The sequence below is a fragment of the Oncorhynchus nerka genome, linkage group LG3 (assembly GCF_034236695.1).
Source record: "Oncorhynchus nerka isolate Pitt River linkage group LG3, Oner_Uvic_2.0, whole genome shotgun sequence".
Taxonomy (NCBI): Eukaryota; Metazoa; Chordata; class Actinopteri; order Salmoniformes; family Salmonidae; genus Oncorhynchus; species Oncorhynchus nerka.
Genome location: NC_088398.1, coordinates 14,992,475 through 15,011,645, shown reverse-complemented (window position 1 = coordinate 15,011,645; position 19,171 = coordinate 14,992,475). Strand labels below are relative to the sequence as shown.

General features: G+C 40.1%; 1 protein-coding gene across 1 annotated transcript in view; it reads left to right on the top strand.

Annotated features, from left to right (window-relative positions):
• The window catches only part of LOC135564295 (zinc finger protein ZFPM2-like), a 301,401-nt gene that overhangs the window by 206,820 nt on the left and 75,410 nt on the right, over nt 1-19,171 (top strand). Inside the window, 1 exon segment of the mRNA XM_065008784.1 lies at nt 14,477-14,588. Within this exon segment, the coding sequence (XP_064864856.1) occupies nt 14,477-14,588 (112 nt within the window).

Sequence of the window (19,171 nt, the reverse complement as noted above, 5' to 3'; positions counted from 1 at the left end):
GGCCCACGGCTGGGCCAGAGTAGGCCCCAGTGTTGTGGTTAGCTGGGTTCTGTCTCTAGGTGTTGATAATTGATTCAGGCTAATAATACGCTGCAGATTTGGAGGCCTGTCTGTTCTAGATGCGTGTTACTGAGGCTGGAGCCTCCTGCTCTATGCTCATAATGCTCATTATAAAGGTCTATTGTAAGGCCTGGTTTCAGTGACTGCTGATCTTTTTACTTTAGCCCTCAGTTGGTAGTGATGCAAAGATATTTAGGGCAGTGTATGTATTGAGGTCAACCCCTAAAACAGACAACAGAAAACAGGAGGCAGGTGAGTTTATATCATTATTGGCCATATCCTGGGAACACTACATTTGTTGTTGTTGTGCCTTATATATCAGAAGGAAATGAAAAAGAACAAGAGACAATGTTTTTGTATATTGTAAGCTATATTGTCCGTGATATATCATCCGGTGTGATGTGTTTCTGAGTGGAGAGACAGGAAGCCACATCAGGGAAGCAGCTGGCAGTGGAAATGTTGTCCCATGTGAAGCAGAATGCAGAGACAAACACTGTGTCATGTTCTTAAAAATGTTTGTGTTCACATTAAGATATTAAGACATTGTTTTAGTTTCACAGTTCTTAAAAATAGGTTCTACATTTCTATCATGAATTTTGTCAGAAATACGTGTATTATATAACCATGTGATTGAGGCTAGCTGCTACAGTATTCTTTATCGTCAGTAGCATTATGTGTGTTTTCTGAGAAGAGTAGACTCTCCTTTTGGTTGTGAACAGAGAGTCTTACCTAGAGAGTGGAGACAAAAGGGGAAATGACAAGATACTGTCCTAATTTGCAGCTGGGAGAGAGGTGGTGTCTGTCTGGCCCAGGAGGGGTTTTATAGTGTCATTTAGAACAAGGTGAGAAATGAGGTCCTGCCGTCCATGATCCAAAAAAAGCAGAAAAATGATTCAAGCCATCACTCAGACATTTATCTCCTCCCGGTTCCCACCCTCTCCCGTCAATATGTTTATTGTTAACTACCCCCTAAACTTGAACAAGTGGTGGCGCGGATTTTTCTGCTCCGAAATTATATTTTTCTTCTTGTCATTGCTTCATTAATCAAGAGAAGGCATTCTGAAAAATGTTTTGTTTTGGAGGCTGCAATCTATTTTGTGTGTGTGTGTGTTGTTGTTGTTAATCTGCGCCCGTGGCAGGTTTCCCCTTCGAAACGCAGCGCTAAGCAGCGGTATCGCAGGCCTATTGTTGTAGCCTCTGTCATAGCAAGGAGAGCCTGATGCAGGCCTGGGCGAGCCTGATAAGGAAAGAGGATTCAACATGGCTGGAAAGGAGAATCAGTGGGACTTGAGAGTGGAGTACGGATGGGGCAGACGTGCACACAGAGGTCCGCGCGCATGCGGGTGTGCGCCCACACACATGTACTCGCATGCATACAAACGCATACTCACACTCACACGTAAGCATGCACACATGTACTCGCGTGCATACAAACGCATACTCAGACTCACACGTAAGCATGCACACACGTACTCGCGTGCATACAAACGCATACTCACACTCACACGTAAGCATGCACACACGTACTCGCGTGCATACAAACGCATACTCACACTCACACGTAAGCATGCACACACATGCAAGCACACAACTCATCATCATCATCATCATCACACTGGCACATGCCCAGGCAATTATTTACAGTATAACATCCAATTGCATATGCAAGAAGACACCCCATGAGATAGTAGTTACAGTACACCACCTCTCTGCTACTACTTACTGGCAACACACTGACTGCCACAGCACCATACAGCACACTAAGAAATAACCAAAAACAACAATGTATTTGATTTCTTGTATTTTGTATATAAAGTCGACCTATCCTTTCTGTCTGAAAGTAATAGCCTCTTGGATGTGGTTGGTAAAACCAGACAATTATCTGCACTAACCGGATTTGAATTTCTATGTTGGACACACAAATAATTTTGGCATAAAGAATGTGGCTCCATCTAATGAAATAATGGCCCTAAATTTTAGGCTGGGAACCAATTTGTGATTGCATGCATCAATTATTTCTTGGGCTTAAACCAATATTAAGACTGGGGTCTCTTCAGATGGGTAAAATGTTAATTATCTGGCGGTCTCTCTGACATTCACTGCGCCCCACATTTCTATCAACACTGTTATTGACCAGCACATACATTAAAGAGTTCACGTTATACCGCATTACTTTGATAAAGAAAACACGTATTCCACTGAATTCATCCCTCTCTCAGTCTAAACCATCAGCTCGATGACAAAGATCTGACAACAACGCTTGGTTAGGCATACTTGTGAGTCGAATGGAGACTAGGGTTATGACCTGTGTCAGAGGGGGGTGTCCAGGCCCCGGGGCCATTGTTTGGTGTCTTTCTAAGCTCCTTTCTATGGCTCCTCTCTCTGTGCTCTGCTGGGATCCATCCTGTGGCCATGCCGCCATGCCGTGGTGTATTAGCTGTGAAGGGCTCAGTGCTGCTCAGTGCTACTGGGGTTGGGGCTGTTGGGGCTGAGCTCCACTGTTTGAGATAATGCATGGTTGACTTGATCTACAAGTGAACCTGACATTCTCCTGTCCTTACATCACCACAAACAGATATGGCTGGTCCCCAGATAAGGAAGGCAGAATTCACTGACTTGCTTTGTGCCTTGCAGCCCTGCTGTGATGGCTACATAGTTTACTCAATCTCACTATACATACAGGGAATGGATCTGTACACTAAATGTTGCAGTGAGAACGGACGCGTTTTATGTTGAGTTGGGGCTTCAAATAGATATGCCAATTTAGATAGATAGATAGATAGATAGAGAGAGACAAAACATTAGGAACAACTCTTTCCATGACATAAACTGACCAGGTGAATCTAGGTGAAAGCTATGATCCCTTATTGATGTCACTTATTAAATCCACTTCAATCAGTGTAGATGGAGAGGAGGAGACAGGTTAAATATGGATTTTTAAGCCTTGGGACAATCGAGATGGATTGTGTATGTGTGTCATTCAGAATGTTAATGGACAAGACAGAAGATTTAAGTGCCTTTGAACGGGGTATGGTGTAGGTGCTAGATGCACCGGTTTGAATGTGTCAAGAACTGCATCGATGCTGGGTTTTTCATGTTCAACAGTTTCCCGTTTGTATCAAAAATGATCCTCCACCCAAATGACATCCAGCCACCTTGGCACAACTGTTTCAAGCATTGGAGTCAACATGGGCCAGTATCCCTGTGGAACGCTTTCGACACCTTGCTGTGTCCATGCCCCGATGAATTGAGGCTGTTCTGAGGGCAATAGGGGGTGTGACTCAATGTTAGGAAGGTGTTCTTAATGTTTTGTGTAGTCTGTGTATAACATGCAGTACAGAGGTGTAGAATGCTTATCCTCCTCAATAAACATAATTCAACACCTGATATGAACATGAATATTCAGGAATATTTGATTCATTCGGCAAGATATATTGCATCCTGTAAAAGAAGGAAATGTGTGAAATTTTTACTTGATCTAAATCGTTCTAAACTGTCTGTCGGTGTCTACAACACATCATTACCCAACAAGTACCCAGTCTAGCGGAAACATTCATTAACATTCCTAAACCTTTGAGAAAAGTCATAGTGTGTAACTTAGAAAAGTCAATGTGAGTGTCTATGTCAAACGAAAGAGTATATACCCATTAACATACACAACAGACCTCCATTGTAGTTGGAGGGAAAACAGAAAAGTGAAAAGAAGTCGAGTGGTGCCAGCTGCTTTGCCATCTGTCTCTGTCATGGCAGTACTTGTGATATGTTGAAACAACTTCCCTGAGAAGTGCTCCAGATAATCTGTGATTGTTTCCATTTGCAAACTCCTGATAGTATTCTACATTACAGTGGGGACTAAAGTTATTTATGGTGCTGGTTAAAGTTTTAGAGTACTGACCATCATTCCCTTCAGCAGTCAACACACACACACACACACACACACCACACACACACACACACACACACACACACACACACACACACACACACACACACACACACACACACACACACACACACACACACACACACACACACACACACACACACACACACACACACACACACACACACACACACACACACATACACACACACACATACTCTGTCTCGTCTATAATGAATAAATAAAAACACATGTTACAGTGCTTCCTCATCCTTATCATTATGTTATCAGTATTGTGGAGAACGTTCAGTCCTAGACAACTATGTTTCTCATCCCACTAGAATGCATCATTACGTGCAGGCCCCATGGTCTGCTGGTCTACAGTAGGTACATGTATGCAACCCTGGAGACCGGGATTCAATCGCCGTCTTCCCACTTTGTCTCCTGTTAATCTGTCTCCCGCGCTGTTTCTAATCTCTCTGAACAAAGAATAAATGCTTAAAAAAGATATCTTTAAGAAAGCATCATAACATGTAGGCTGCTTGATGTTTTCAGGACCCTTTGATGCCACTGATGACATCCATTATTTATAGCATTCTGCCACCACATCACATCTCCCCACACGTAAACCAGGCCACTCTAAGACCCACTCTGAAATTGCACCTTATTCTTATTCCCTATATAGTGCACTACATGGGCCCTGGTGAAAAGTAGTGCACTATATAAGGAAGACTAAGTTAGACTAAGTCTCTACGTGAGGTTAGGTTAGGCTGGGCTGCTGTGTTCTCTTTCCTCTTGGTGGAGGAGTCTAGGAACACAGTGGAGGCTTTGCTTGCTTCACCTCCTCCAACGAGAGCGAATCCCTGCTGCCGGCCTCTGATAAGTCCGCCCTGTCCCGGCCTCCAGCCCCCCAGTATTCCAGCCCCCCAGCCTTGCTAGCCTGGCTCGGGGCCCACCAAAGCCCAAAGACAAAACCCTGTCAAATGACTCCAGGTGGATGAACAGCAGAAAATGAAAGTATTCCGTGAAGAATGCTGATTTGGTCGGTGGTCACATGGGTCTTCTATCAGCGGAGGCTTTGAGATAAAGAACCCAGATAAGACAAGAGGAGAGGAGGCCTGGACAATGTCGGCTGCACATAGCAGTGTGTGTGTGGTCCAGCACATAGCAGTGTGTGTGTGTGTTTGTGTGTGTGTGTGTTTATGAGGCTGTCAAAACAGGAATATTACACCACAGGTTCGTCAGGAAACTAATTGGGTAACAAAGACCATTTCCCGTCCTGGAACCCCATCTTTTAACAGTCCGTGTGCTGAGACTGTGATAAGGGAGTTCACGTCTAATACATTTAGTGGGGGCAAGTTCACCATCTTTATCTTATTTACTTACCTCAGTGTAAATATGGCCGGTCTTTAAAGGGGATTTATTAAGACCCCCGTTTCTCTAAAGTGCACGCGAGAATCTAACTGTTTCTGTGTCATAGGTATACAATCAAATGATTATGTTTCTGTGTCATAGTTAAACAATCAAATGATTATGTTTCTGTGTCATAGTTAAACAATCAAATGATTATGTTTCTGTGTCATAGGTATACAATCAAATGATTATGTTTCTGTGTCATAGTTAAACAATCAAATGATTATGTTTCTGTGTCATAGTTAAACAATCAAATGATTATGTTTCTGTGTCATAGGTATACAATCAAATTATTATGTTTCTGTGTCATAGTTAAACAATCAAATGATTATGTTTCTGTGTCATAGGTATACAATCAAATGATTATGTTTCTGTGTCATAGGTATACAATCAAATGATTATGTTTCTGTGTCATAGGTATACAATCAAATGATTATGTTTCTGTGTCATAGGTATACAATCAAATGATTATGTTTCTGTGTCATAGGTATACAATCAAATGATTATGTTTCTGTGTCATAGTTAAACAATCAAATGATTATGTTTCTGTGTCATAGGTATACAATCAAATGATTATGTTTCTGTGTCATAGTTAAACAATCAAATGATTATGTTTCTGTGTCATAGGTATACAATCAAATGATTATGTTTCTGTGTCATAGGTATACAATCAAATGATTATGTTTCTGTGTCATAGTTAAACAATCAAATGATTATGTTTCTGTGTCATAGGTATACAATCAAATGATTATGTTTCTGTGTCATAGGTATACAATCAAATGATTATGTTTCTGTGTCATAGGTATACAATCAAATGATTATGTTTCTGTGTCATAGTTAAACAATCAAATGATTATGTTTCTGTGTCATAGTTAAACAATCAAATGATTATGTTTCTGTGTCATAGGTATACAATCAAATGATTATGCAAATATAAGTAGGTAAGGATTTTTCTTCGGTTCAGGGATGGCCAAGAGGTTTGTGCAAAACAGCTTCCTTAAATATAATGCCACGTAGATGCTTTTTGTATTGCATCGTGATTTCTGACTTCACAGAGAAGAAATAAGAGTTCAAAGGAACGTATTAAAATCCAAGGCTGTACCTTAAAGGGGCATTGAGGTTTATCCAGGCTTTATTCAAGCATCATCTTGCCTTGAATGTGATTGTTTGTCTTCACTGACTTCTGACTGCTCCTAGGTCTGTGTTTATGTGTGGAGGGATAGCTTGTGACCTTAATGGCTGATAGACTTTGTCTCTTCATGTCGTCTTTGAACAAAGGCCCCTCCGTGTGTTTATTCCTGTGTGTTTAAAGTGGATCTGTCCGGAGTATGAGCCACCTGGATGGTTCAGTGACCCTGGGGGAACAGTAATGTACCATACAGGTGAACACATCGCTGGCTGTCGCTTCTCTATTATGTGCTCACATAGTTTCTCATGGCTCCAGGAGCCGAGCCCTAAGTTACATGCAAAGATCAAACAAGTCCCCAATTGAATTCAAATAGGAAATTCAAATAGCGAGAACTGAGGCGTTCAGTGTTATTTCTCTGACCGAAGCCAAACAGAAGAAAGACGTGCGTGTACAGGATGTGTACCTCCTAGTCATTATTAAGTAGTGAAGCGTGCATTACACATTCTATGTTCTCTTTCTTCCCTACTTCAAATAATGATACATAGGCTACACATTATATCCTGTATCTGCAACTTGCAGTTCATGGATTAACATGAATTTGAATGAAACGTCCACTTCAGCCAAACAACTGGTTGGCGAACAGGGACAATAGACCAGAATATGTCAAAGGCCCGTAGTTTGTCTGTTGCAGTAAGGAGGAGATGATCATAAGATATTGCATTGCTGATGTGGTGTAGTTATTTTTATACTTTTTAAATTGTAATTTAAACATATTGTTCATCAAACCTCCCATATCTACTTCCTCACATAACTCCTCCCATTCAGAGAGAGAGAGAGAGAGAGAGAGAGATACACTGGATGGGTTCGGAGTTGGAGCAGCTCTTACTGCCTGGAGGTTTTGGGAGAATGGAGGATGCTTGGAACTCATTGCTTTCCCTCACTCACTCCTTTTTGCTGTCATATTGTAATGATCAATCAACATACACTCAATGTGGTATCTAAGACTCAAGGTCCCTTATTGTCCATATGTGGTTAAAATCAGGAATAGATAGATACATTCAAATAAGTAAGAACAGATAGGATGTCATTTAATTGATCAAATACTGTATGTATATTTCCCATGGCTGCCATGATCTACAAACTAAAGGCACAGCAATGGTAGCTGCCATTATAGCAACAACAACTAAAGGCACAGCAATGGTAGCTGCCATTATAGCAACAACAACTAAAGGCACAGCAATGGGTAGCTGCCATTATAGCAACAACAACTAAAGGCACAGCAATGGTAGCTGCCATTATAGCAACAACAACTAAAGGCACAGCAATGGGTAGCTGCCATTATAGCAACAACAACTAAAGGCACAGCAATGGTAGCTGCCATTATAGCAACAACAACTAAAGGCACAGCAATGGGTAGCTGCCATTATAGCAACAACAACTAAAGGCACAGCAATGGTAGCTGCCATTATAGCAACAACAACTAAAGGCACAGCAATGGGTAGCTGCCATTATAGCAACAACAACTAAAGGCACAGCAATGGTAGCTGCCATTATAGCAACAACAACTAAAGGCACAGCAATGGTAGCTGCCATTATAGCAACAACAACTAAAGGCACAGCAATGGTAGCTGCCATTATAGCAACAACAACTAAAGGCACAGCAATGGTAGCTGCCATTATAGCAACAACAACTAAAGGCACAGCAATGGTAGCTGCCATTATAGCAACAACAACTAAAGGCACAGCAATGGGTAGCTGCCATTATAGCAACAACAACTAAAGGCAGAGTGATTGGTGTCCTTTTAAAGATTCCAGGAACAGAATTTAACAAAGTTGAAAAGAGAAAGATGTGTGTGTGGGGAGGAGGGGGGTAGAAAAGAAAAAAGCCTTATTTTGCACTCAAGCAGTAAACTAACTGCAGCACAGAGCGAGCGCAGGGAGGGAGAAGATTTCTGCCGAATTATCTCCCACCTCACATTTGCTCTTAGGCAAGCAGTTTAAAAGCCAAGCGATTGAGCCAGTGATCCAATTTGAAATGCAGAAATGATTAGAGCAGCTTGCCTCATTTCATATCGAAATGCTCTGATTTTTGACAGGGCAGCAGCCAAGATCTATCTCTACAGGGAATTAGTGTCGAATTTTTGCATATTTCTGTTATTTAGTCTCCCAATAGCAGATGCTACTGTAGGGAGAGAGAGAGAAAAAGAAAGCTACATGAAGGCACTGTATCATGTTATTGGGGCAGATGTAACTATACTACCGTTAAAAGATGGAGAGAATGGCTTGAAATGAGACCTGAGAAATGGATGCATTGGAAGCATTTCCCAGTTCATGTGGAGATGTTGACAGATAATTGTGTTTTTTTTAGGGTTAAATTAAAGGAAAATATCCATAAATATCCATATACTGAATATGAGCTTCTATACATGCAGAGAAACTTGGAGATGGATTGAAAGAGAAAGGGTTTTGGCCATTTATTCGACAGAAAGACCCTGGCAAGTCATCCGTCCTTGAGGCTAAAGAAATATTAATACTGGAATGAGATAACGAGGGCTAGAGGAAAATCTCCTCTAATGAAATTTCCAGTTGACCACATGCAATTTGTTTCATCGTGGTGAACAACTAATTGCAATGGACGTTATCAAGGTGTGTGCTGTAGTATACTGTAAACAGGTGCAAATCCTTTATCCCTATATACCTCCACCGCAGTAACATATCATGTAGAAACCTGACATAACACATCCTTTATCCCTATATACCTCCACCGCAGTAACATATCATATAGAAACCTGACATAACACATCCTTTATCCCTATATACCTCCACCGCAGTAACATATCATATAGAAACCTGACATAACACATCCTTTATCCCTATATACCTCCACCGCAGTAACATATCATATAGAAACCTGACATAACACATCCTTTATCCCTATATACCTCCACCGCAGTAACATATCATATAGAAACCTGACATAACACATCCTTTATCCCTATATACCTCCACCGCAGTAACATATCATATAGAAACCTGACATAACACATCCTTTATCCCTATATACCTCCACCGCAGTAACATATCATATAGAAACCTGACATAACACATCCTTTATCCCTATATACCTCCACCGCAGTAACATATCATATAGAAACCTGACATAACACATCCTTTATCCCTATATACCTCCACCGCAGTAACATATCATGTAGAAACCTGACATAACACATCCTTTATCCCTATATACCTCCACCGCAGTAACATATCATATAGAAACCTGACATAACACATCCTTTATCCCTATATACCTCCACCGCAGTAACATATCATATAGAAACCTGACATAACACATCCTTTATCCCTATATACCTCCACCGCAGTAACATATCATATAGAAACCTGACATAACACATCCTTTATCCCTATATACCTCCACCGCAGTAACATATCATATAGAAACCTGACATAACACATCCTTTATCCCTATATACCTCCACCGCAGTAACATATCATATAGAAACCTGACATAACACATCCATAAGCTTTTCTGCCCTTCTTTTTTCATATAAAGGGCCAACCCCTTATATGGACATGACACATCAAAACTATTAGTGGCATGTTGTTAAAATATGAACGCTGGGTCAAGCGCTGTGTGTCGGAGTGAAAAACACAGAGAGATGAACTGAAGGAATGAAACCTGATGCTTCTTCTACTATTTACGTTTTTCACTGAAGAAGAAAAATCAATATTTATACTGAACTTAAGGACTAGTTTCATTTAAGGAACTGAATACAAATTATTGAAATATAAAAATAAAAAATGTGTATTTTCTAAGTAAAATGCTATAAAATATATATATATATATTCAGAGCACATTTAGTCTTTCATACTGTAGTGTTTTTAATATCCATGGCTACTGGATATACAGTGGACCTTTTTAAGCAAAACAACAAGTAGAAAATATTGTAAAGATGCTCAGACTAAAACTGGGTTTGATTTCTCTACAGTTGGGGATCAGGACAGATACAGTACTACATTTGTGACCTTGGTAGAAAAAAAGATGAGGAAAGAATCATTCCCACCAAGAATTGATATCGATTTCCCCTGGCCTGACCGTGAAGCGGGTTAAGAGTTGCCCAGTGGTGGTGAAATGGTCAGTGGTGATATCATTAGCTTGTTTACACAGGAAACCAGGGAGTTAGGAGGAAGCTGAGTGTCACAAGCCACTTTCTTCCTCACCTCCTTCAGCTGATCTGAGGATCATGGTATCAAGGAGGGATTAGTAGTGACTTGGGATTTGTGTGATTGGTTAATTTATTGCGGTGATGGCAGGTCTTTCATCTATGGCAACATTTAATCAGCCCAGCCACAGAGGCTATTACAGGTTAGCTCCTGTCTGGAGTCAGTCCGGCGCTGCCATCAACTCCATCACAATTCCCCTGAAAATTCCAAATTATCTGGAACAGGCTTTAGCTTCTCAGTAATAAAAATTAGAACAGATTCCTGATAGAAGCTTTTCCTCACACAGTGCCAATTATAAATAGCTAGGGCTCTGCCTTTGGAAGGAAGGAGGAAAAATCCACTATGAGAGATGTGCAATGGAACTTATCGCTCAGCCCCTGCTCTTCGCTCTGATCCAAATCCGTGTGGCTGAAAATTTATATTAGATTTTATCACAGAGGCCTAAGTCTAGAAAAATCAATGAAGGTTATCTTTTATGTTGCAGCAACTTGTGGAAATATTGATTTTCATTTTATAGCGAATTTGGAGCATCAGTTTGTAATCACTTCCTCGCTGACTACACTGTTTTGGTAACTGTATCTTTTACACGTTGGTTGAACGGTAACAGGGCTCAGGAAAAAAACCTGGGAGAGTATTGAAACCACTGGAGTGAGGGAACAGGGTGGATAAACCACAACACACCATGAGGAGGAAGGGTGGATGGTTTTCAACACTTATCCATGACTTTACTTTATAAAGTGACACATTTTGTCACATGTATTTTCCATCTAATTTACTGTAGATACTTCAAATGTCCCTGTTTTATTTGATTGAAGAAACAACATGTAGGGACAGAGTTCATTCATACATTTTCAAATTTGAACATCACCATTGTTTCTACTTTTTTTACTTGATCTGATTGGATTAGTAAATCCACCTATTTTAATATCTGTGAATGGTGGTGGACACTCTCTTAATCACTGTCAATACAATTCAGAGTCCTCTGATCTGTAGAATAGCTAGTATTAATATTAGTCTGAATGAAACCTTATTCTATGTGGCTATGGATTTTAAAGCCGGTGGGGTTGATGTTGTAATATCCAATAGGGGTCAGTATTATTTGCTGCTCTGAATACATTTATTCATGAGGAAGTGGAACAGCACAGAGTCACTGTTGTACGTCACATTCCTTAGTTGTGATTGGTAGTTAGAGAAAGGGGTATGTTTTTATTTTGTATACATCCCCCTCACTCCAGAGAAATCAAGATGTTCTGCTTGTCACTCTGGCTTTGCCTGAAGCTTTGACTACATATGTACTGTGTTTACTGTATAGGAAGAGGGCGTTCATTTAAGAATAATATGCTCCTCCCCTTGGTGACATCATTGTGTGTTATACCCAGAATACAGTTTCTCTGCATTCCTTTGTCTGAAATACTTCAGAGCCCCAACATAGTCATTATTTAGAGTAGTACATTTATATGAATGGCTCATTTCAATTTCAGAAAAATAAAAAATACAGCTATATGATAAATTGACCATTATTTTGATAAATGTATTTAGTTAATTTATTAAGTTTAGTTTTATTAATAAGTTATGTTATGACGATTTTGACAATTAATCGTTATATTAAGAAAACACATTGAAACAAAAATAAATGTCAGTAATGTAAATAATTCAAATTCAAATACAATTTTAAAGGAAATCTAATCCAGTAAATATGTTTGCTTTCTTATGATATTTCTAATGTTGAAAACTATACCCATGTATTATTATTATTAGTCTTTGCCTGGTGAGAGGCAGTGTAATATAGTGAATTCCCAGAAGGCCTTAGAGACTAGACGGACAGGAAGAGGGGAAGAAGAAGCCTCACACAGCTAAATCAGAGAGATGGCCCCCAGTCTGGAGATCTGACAAAGGGTTCATCCGATTCTCATTTTAGATAGTCGTCGTAGCAACAATCAGATCCGTCTCCTTTGCTCCTTTTGACAGGGTTGTAAGATTTACAGGTTCGCTGAAGATATGCGACTTTATTGTCAGGCTAATTTGAGATGTGAAATAGAGGACGGCTTAAATGACAGAGGTCTCTCTCTGTTCCTCTGCCAGGGTGGGATAAGATACCTAAATATTAAGGAATGAGAAAATCAACAGACACAATGTGCTGTTCACTAGGTGTTTGATCCGTCTGACTGGCACAAGTCCACCATTGCTTCGAGCTGCTATGTAAGAACTAGAGTTGAGGTTTTCTTTTCATTTTATACATATTGTTTCATGTGTGTGACAGAGTGACTGAGATCAGAGCCCATATGCTGTCTACACTTTAGTTATTGAATGTAGCCGACAGTATTTCTGTTTTCTCAGAAAGAGAGAGAGCCCTCTAATCCTCAGTCACTAGTAACGGAACATTTCTGTGTGTGCTTCACCCACGTGCACAATAAATCATCTTTTGTGTGTATCTGTGTGTGTGTGTGTGTGTGTGTGTGTGTGTGTGTGTGTGTGTGTGTGTGTGTGTGTGTGTGTGTGTGTGTGTGTGTGTCTAAACACTCCTTCACCTGCATGCGTAATAAATCATCTTTTGTGTGTATCTGTGCCAATTCAGACCTTTAACGTGTGAAAGTGGCATTTGCATTTATCCTTGAAGGGTTGTTGCTGCCTTTCCAAAGAAATATCTGAAACATATAGTGCCGACTTGTGCTCTTCTGTTGCATTAGGCAGATGGATGGTGTCTCATGGCAGCCTGTTTCAAATGGAGAAATAAAAGAAGTGTCGAGAAGAGATTTCACCCCAGATCATTTTAAGTCATTTAGATTAAGATGATTAAGATCATGTTCTCTTAGCTAAACTATTTCTGCCCTAATGAAGGAGGGCCTGGGGTTTCAAAAAGTAATGGCCTTGAAATACGGACATTTTGCCTGCTAGCAATAGGCTACTGTAACGACTGCCCGAGAAAGATGCTTCTACCCTCTCCATGAGCACTGAAGATGTACTCTTGGCTTTCATTACCCTTTGTAAAAAATAAAAATAAATCAATTTAAAAAATAAAATAGAATAGAAAATCATATGAAAATAAATAAAGGCCTTTCCAATCTGACCGAGCCCTCCATGTCTGGTTGTGAATACATTTAGCTGGGGCCACAGTATCTATCTCCCTGTTTTCCTTCCATACAAATAACTTAAAGCACCAACGCTTGACCCGAGCCCAGAAGAAAAATGATGTTACACATTCAGAATAATTTGCCGGCATATTATAAGACATAGCCTCAATCGCCCTTTGAAATGGATACTGATTCTTTAAATTCTTCCCTGGCTGTTTCAGGAAATAGTGAGATCCCAGCGATAGCGCAGCACAATGTGCCTAAAGTTCACTCCTGAACACTCGCCTCCTTCACTCTAAAAGTCATCGGCATTCTGGGCATCCGAGAACTTCTTAATCTGGGAGATCTGATACTGTATCATTGGGATCATAGGGACCAGGCGTTAGCAGCACTGTATGCCCCCCCCCCCCCACTCCAACCACTCTCCTACCGCAACTGCCCCCACCACCTTGATCCCATTCCTCTGCCCCCCCCCCCCCCGCGTACTCCACCCACAACCCTCTCAATTCCCAAATCTTCTCATTGCGGGGAGAAGAAGAGGACCTACTAGTTTATAGAATGACCCTGTTTATGTCTTGCAGAGAAAAGAGGAAGCATATTATTGCTTATTATTAATTATTGTTTGTTTAATCACCAAAATAAGCAAATGATTAGTGTTTGTTATCTGTCCCTGTCCAGAAGATGAAGAGCTGTGTACCGGTGGTGCTCGGCGCGGGCCCCAGGTGGCTGCTGGATGTGACTTGGCAAGGAGCAGAAGACAACAAAAATAACTGTGTGGTGTACAGCAAAGGTAAGCTCAATCTCCAGACTGTTGTATACAGTCTGTTATCTCCCTAGCAACACCACAGCAGCCAAACACACTGTCTGACACACAATCCCCCCACTTAAATTCTGCTGTCTGTCTGTCTCTCACTGTCTTTCAATCCAAAACATTTTTTTTGACATCCCTCTGAAGTCATTTAGTGTATCAACCCAAAGTCTTGATTAGGAACGGGAAAACAACATGCGACAAATTCAGTGGTTTTAGATTTCACAAGGTAAATATAATAATTAGCTTTTTGTGCTCAGTCTGAGTGAATTCCTCTCTGTTCACAAATTACAATTGCCCCAAATTATTATGTAGACGATAATCTGAAACTTGCTAATGGCATATCTCTCTTTTTATGTAATGTGGGGTTACTGGGTGTGACCGTAGAGGTTGTTAGTCTCGAATCACACTGAAATAAAAATGAGGGATTTAGTTGCTGTCTGATACAGCTAGAATGCCCTTATTAGGCAAGCTCAAAATGGCTGCCCATCCATAGTTCATGATTGGGCTTCAGGTTACTGATTGTAAAATGCTAATACGGCACACTGACAGTAGCGTCTTCAGACTTCAGTCTTTATGAAAGCACTGTGCTGCTGACTGGCTGTTGCAGCCCATAATTGGGTCTTGACGGGTGTATCCAGAGACACACAGGCACATAAATAAGTAAATAAAGATGTTTGAATTCAAAAGGGATGCAAGAAGTGGTTTCTATGTATCCCATTTTCTAAATGATTACCCTGTGACTAGACTCACGAAGGAGCTGAAATGGAGTTTCACTGGGATTTGCAGCCCGGATTTTCTTTCGGTCTCCCAATTCTCATCTACTAATCACTAGACTGCACTGGGGAGTTATCCTCTTAACCGGCTACTTAACTTTGTGCTCTTTATCACCAAATCGTTCAAGTTTATGATAAGCTGTTAAAGGAGATTATGCACTTCTTTAAAAATCTCCTAATCTGAATATATGAAACAAAAAAGGGAGTAATAACAGGATTTGGTCTCGTTTTGTTAAGTCATTTCCCCTCGCCGTCTTCATAGTCATTATAGAAGCCATCCCAGATGTAGTTGCAGTACTGCCATCATCTCACACAGACGGACGTTATGGATCTGTGATCACCTCTGTAGCATTGTCCTTCATATCCCCTTGTTCATAGCATCTAGTTGACCCTTATTCAATTAGAAAAGGAAGTGATGTGAAAGTCGGACCAAAAAGAGGAGTCCCCCAGTGAGAGCCGTTTGTGTTGTATTCGTATAGAGCTGCTAAACCTTTCTCCACAATCACACGCCTGCCAAGCCATAATAGACGATACAGAGGGATAAAATAGTGAAAAATACAATGAATTTCAATTTGGAAATATTTGGATAATATTTGTCACCTTACTGTGTGTAGTCATTTTGAGACAAAATCTGTAGACCGAGACAGAATCAGCATCCATCCAGTTTTTCTATTTCTATGGCCCCAGACAGAATCTCTCTAGTTATTCTATGTATGTGGCCTCAGACAGAATCTCTCTAGTTATTATATTGCTGTGGCCCCAGACAGAATCTCTCTAGTTATTCTATGTATGTGGCCCCAGACAGAATCTGTCTAGTTATTCTATGTATGTGGCCCCAGACAGAATCTGTCTAGTTATTCTATGTATGTGGCCCCAGACAGAATCTCTCTAGTTATTCTATGTATGTGGCCCCAGACAGAATCTCTCTAGTTATTCTATGTATGTGGCCCCAGAGAGAATATCTGTAGTTATTGTACATAATCAATTTAGTTATTGTATTTCTATGGCCCCAGAGAGAATATTTGTAGTTATTGTACAGAATCTATTTAGTTATTGTATTTCTATGGCCCCAGAGAGAATATTTGTAGTTATTGTACAGAATCTATTTAGTTATTGTATTTCTATGGCCCCAGAGAGAATATCTGTAGTTATTATACAGAATCTATTTAGTTATTGTATTTCTATGGCCCCAGAGAAAATATCTGTAGTTATTGTACAGAATCTATTTAGTTATTATATTTCTATGGCCCCAGAGAGAATATCTGTAGTTATTGTACAGAATATATTTAGTTATTGTATTTCTATGGCCCCAGAGAGAATATCTGTAGTTATTGTACAGAATCTATTTAGTTATTGTATTTCTATGGCCCCAGAGAGAATATCTGTAGTTATTGTACAGAATCTATTTAGTTATTATATTTCTATGGCCCCAGAGAGAATATCTGTAGTTATTGTACAGAATATATTTAGTTATTGTATTTCTATGGCCCCAGAGAGAATATCTGTAGTTATTGTACAGAATCTATTTAGTTATTGTATTTATATGGCCCCAGAGAGAATATCTGTAGTTATTGTACAGAATATATTTAGTTATTGTATTTCTATGGCCCCAGAGAGAATATCTGTAGTTATTGTACAGAATATATTTAGTTATTGTATTTCCATGGCCCCAGAGAGAATATCTGTAGTTATTGTACAGAATATATTTAGTTATTGTATTTCTATGGCCCCAGAGAGAATATCTGTAGTTATTGTACAGAATCTATTTAGTTATTGTATTTCTATGGCCCCAGAGAGAATATCTGTAGTTATTGTATTTCTATAGCTCCACGTAGACACCAGACAGTACAGAATGACTCAGTGATGACTCCCTCTCTGCATGAAGCAGACACACAGAGCCATAGGGCCTCAGTGTTTACATCTCTCCCCAAGTGTTGCTGTTTGTCTGTTTGTCTGTTTTGCGCTAAAAAAGGCAGTTGACTTATGGTAATCAGTGGACATCTCAATATACTGCATGTTCATTGGTTCTCACTGAATATGGCTACTTGGCTCGTGTTCCAATCATCTTGGCTTTCTTGAGCACTGTCTCAGACATCTTCTGTGCATGGTGAGGAGTGCCTCTTAAAGAGAGAAATGATTCCCAATGGACTGATGCAGTCCAACAGTGTGTAATGTATAATACATGCTAGTTCTCTGTGAACAAGAACTATGTGGGTTTGGTGGAATCCCCATTGGGCTGCCCCAGGCGTCCAGCAGAAAACACACTACCACGGTTACCACATATCTACTATTAGACATGGGATTTTGTTTTATTCTGTCCTGTGTCCGTCCTGGTTCTACTAAATCTCCCTTTTTTAATGATTTGCTACTCACTGTGTCGATCATTTTGTGTTGTTGATATTGACCAACGACACACTGTATAATGAGACATTTCTAAACCTACATTTCCACTGAGAGTTTACCCTATCAACTACGGCTATATACTGTAGGTTATTATGTCTACGTGTCATGTGCCCACAGTTTGTTTTAAATATATATGACTTTAAAATGAAGAATGTCTACCAATTCCCCCTTTAAGACGTGATAATATAAAAAGTGGAATAAACATATCTGTTTTTACCAGGCTGTCTTTCTATCAGTAGCACCAGAAACAGTAAGCATACAGTGCTGTTTATTTAACATTAGCCTCCCATGCAGACAGCCAGTATACTGTAGTGCCTCAGCACAGAGCACAGCAGTCAGCCATTACTAAAACTCTCAACTTGACTGCTGCACCAACTCATTATCGAGAAATCCACCTGGAACCTCCACAATGCTCCGCGCCACACATGGACAGTTTCTCTGAACCACTGACGTTTTCTAGAAACAGGCAGCGAGTCTGTGGAGTAATTATACGTTACAGTTACGCAGAGGGAGGGAGGGAGGGAACTGGGGGAGAATTGGTCGAGAGATAGGGAGAGAGTGAGAGAGCGACAGGGAATTGAGAGAGAGCAAGTCAGAGAGGGAGGATATCAGTGGAGAATTGGTACATTTGATGAACAATATGGAAGTGTTTATTAATTCAGAAAGAAATGCATATAATTTAATTGCATCATTTTTTGGCCGTTTTCATTATTCCACTATTGAATCAAAAGAGCGACGTTCAGTATATTAAAACAAAAAGAAACAAAGAAGAAATGGGACAATTAAATAGATATATAATTTCAGGATCACTCCTATCCACAATGTCATGAAATACAGTGCCTCCTCCATCAAATAACAGTCCATTTCCAATGCTCTAATTTTATTGATTTATTTTTCTTATTTTTTGCCTTTTATAGAGAGAACATAATGTTGGCCTCCGAGACTGGACATCCACCAATCATTCTGCATGTCTTACAGTTCGTCAGATTTCTTGGTACCTACTGTCCACACATGACATGTATATCATCATTACCAGTATGACAGTAAAGTCAGTGTGGCTGTATTCAACTCACAGCTCTCCTATTGTGCTCGACCATTATCACCTGCTATCTGAGCCCTTAGAAACTCACCTGGGCTCTGTCTTGATATGATGTCCTATTATTCTAAGGTCACCTGAGTTTTTCTAACGTAAGCCTCTTAAGCGGACCACATTCAGATACAGCGTGTCCAATATGTCTCTGGAGAAAGTCGGCCATTGTTGGAGCGTAAATTGACCAATGTACTAGAGCGTTTTGCATAAGCCCATACGGTGTAGAATTAGACTGTAACTCACTGCTGTGTCTTTCTGTTACTTCATGTTCACTAAGTCTTCGCCATCAGATCCCT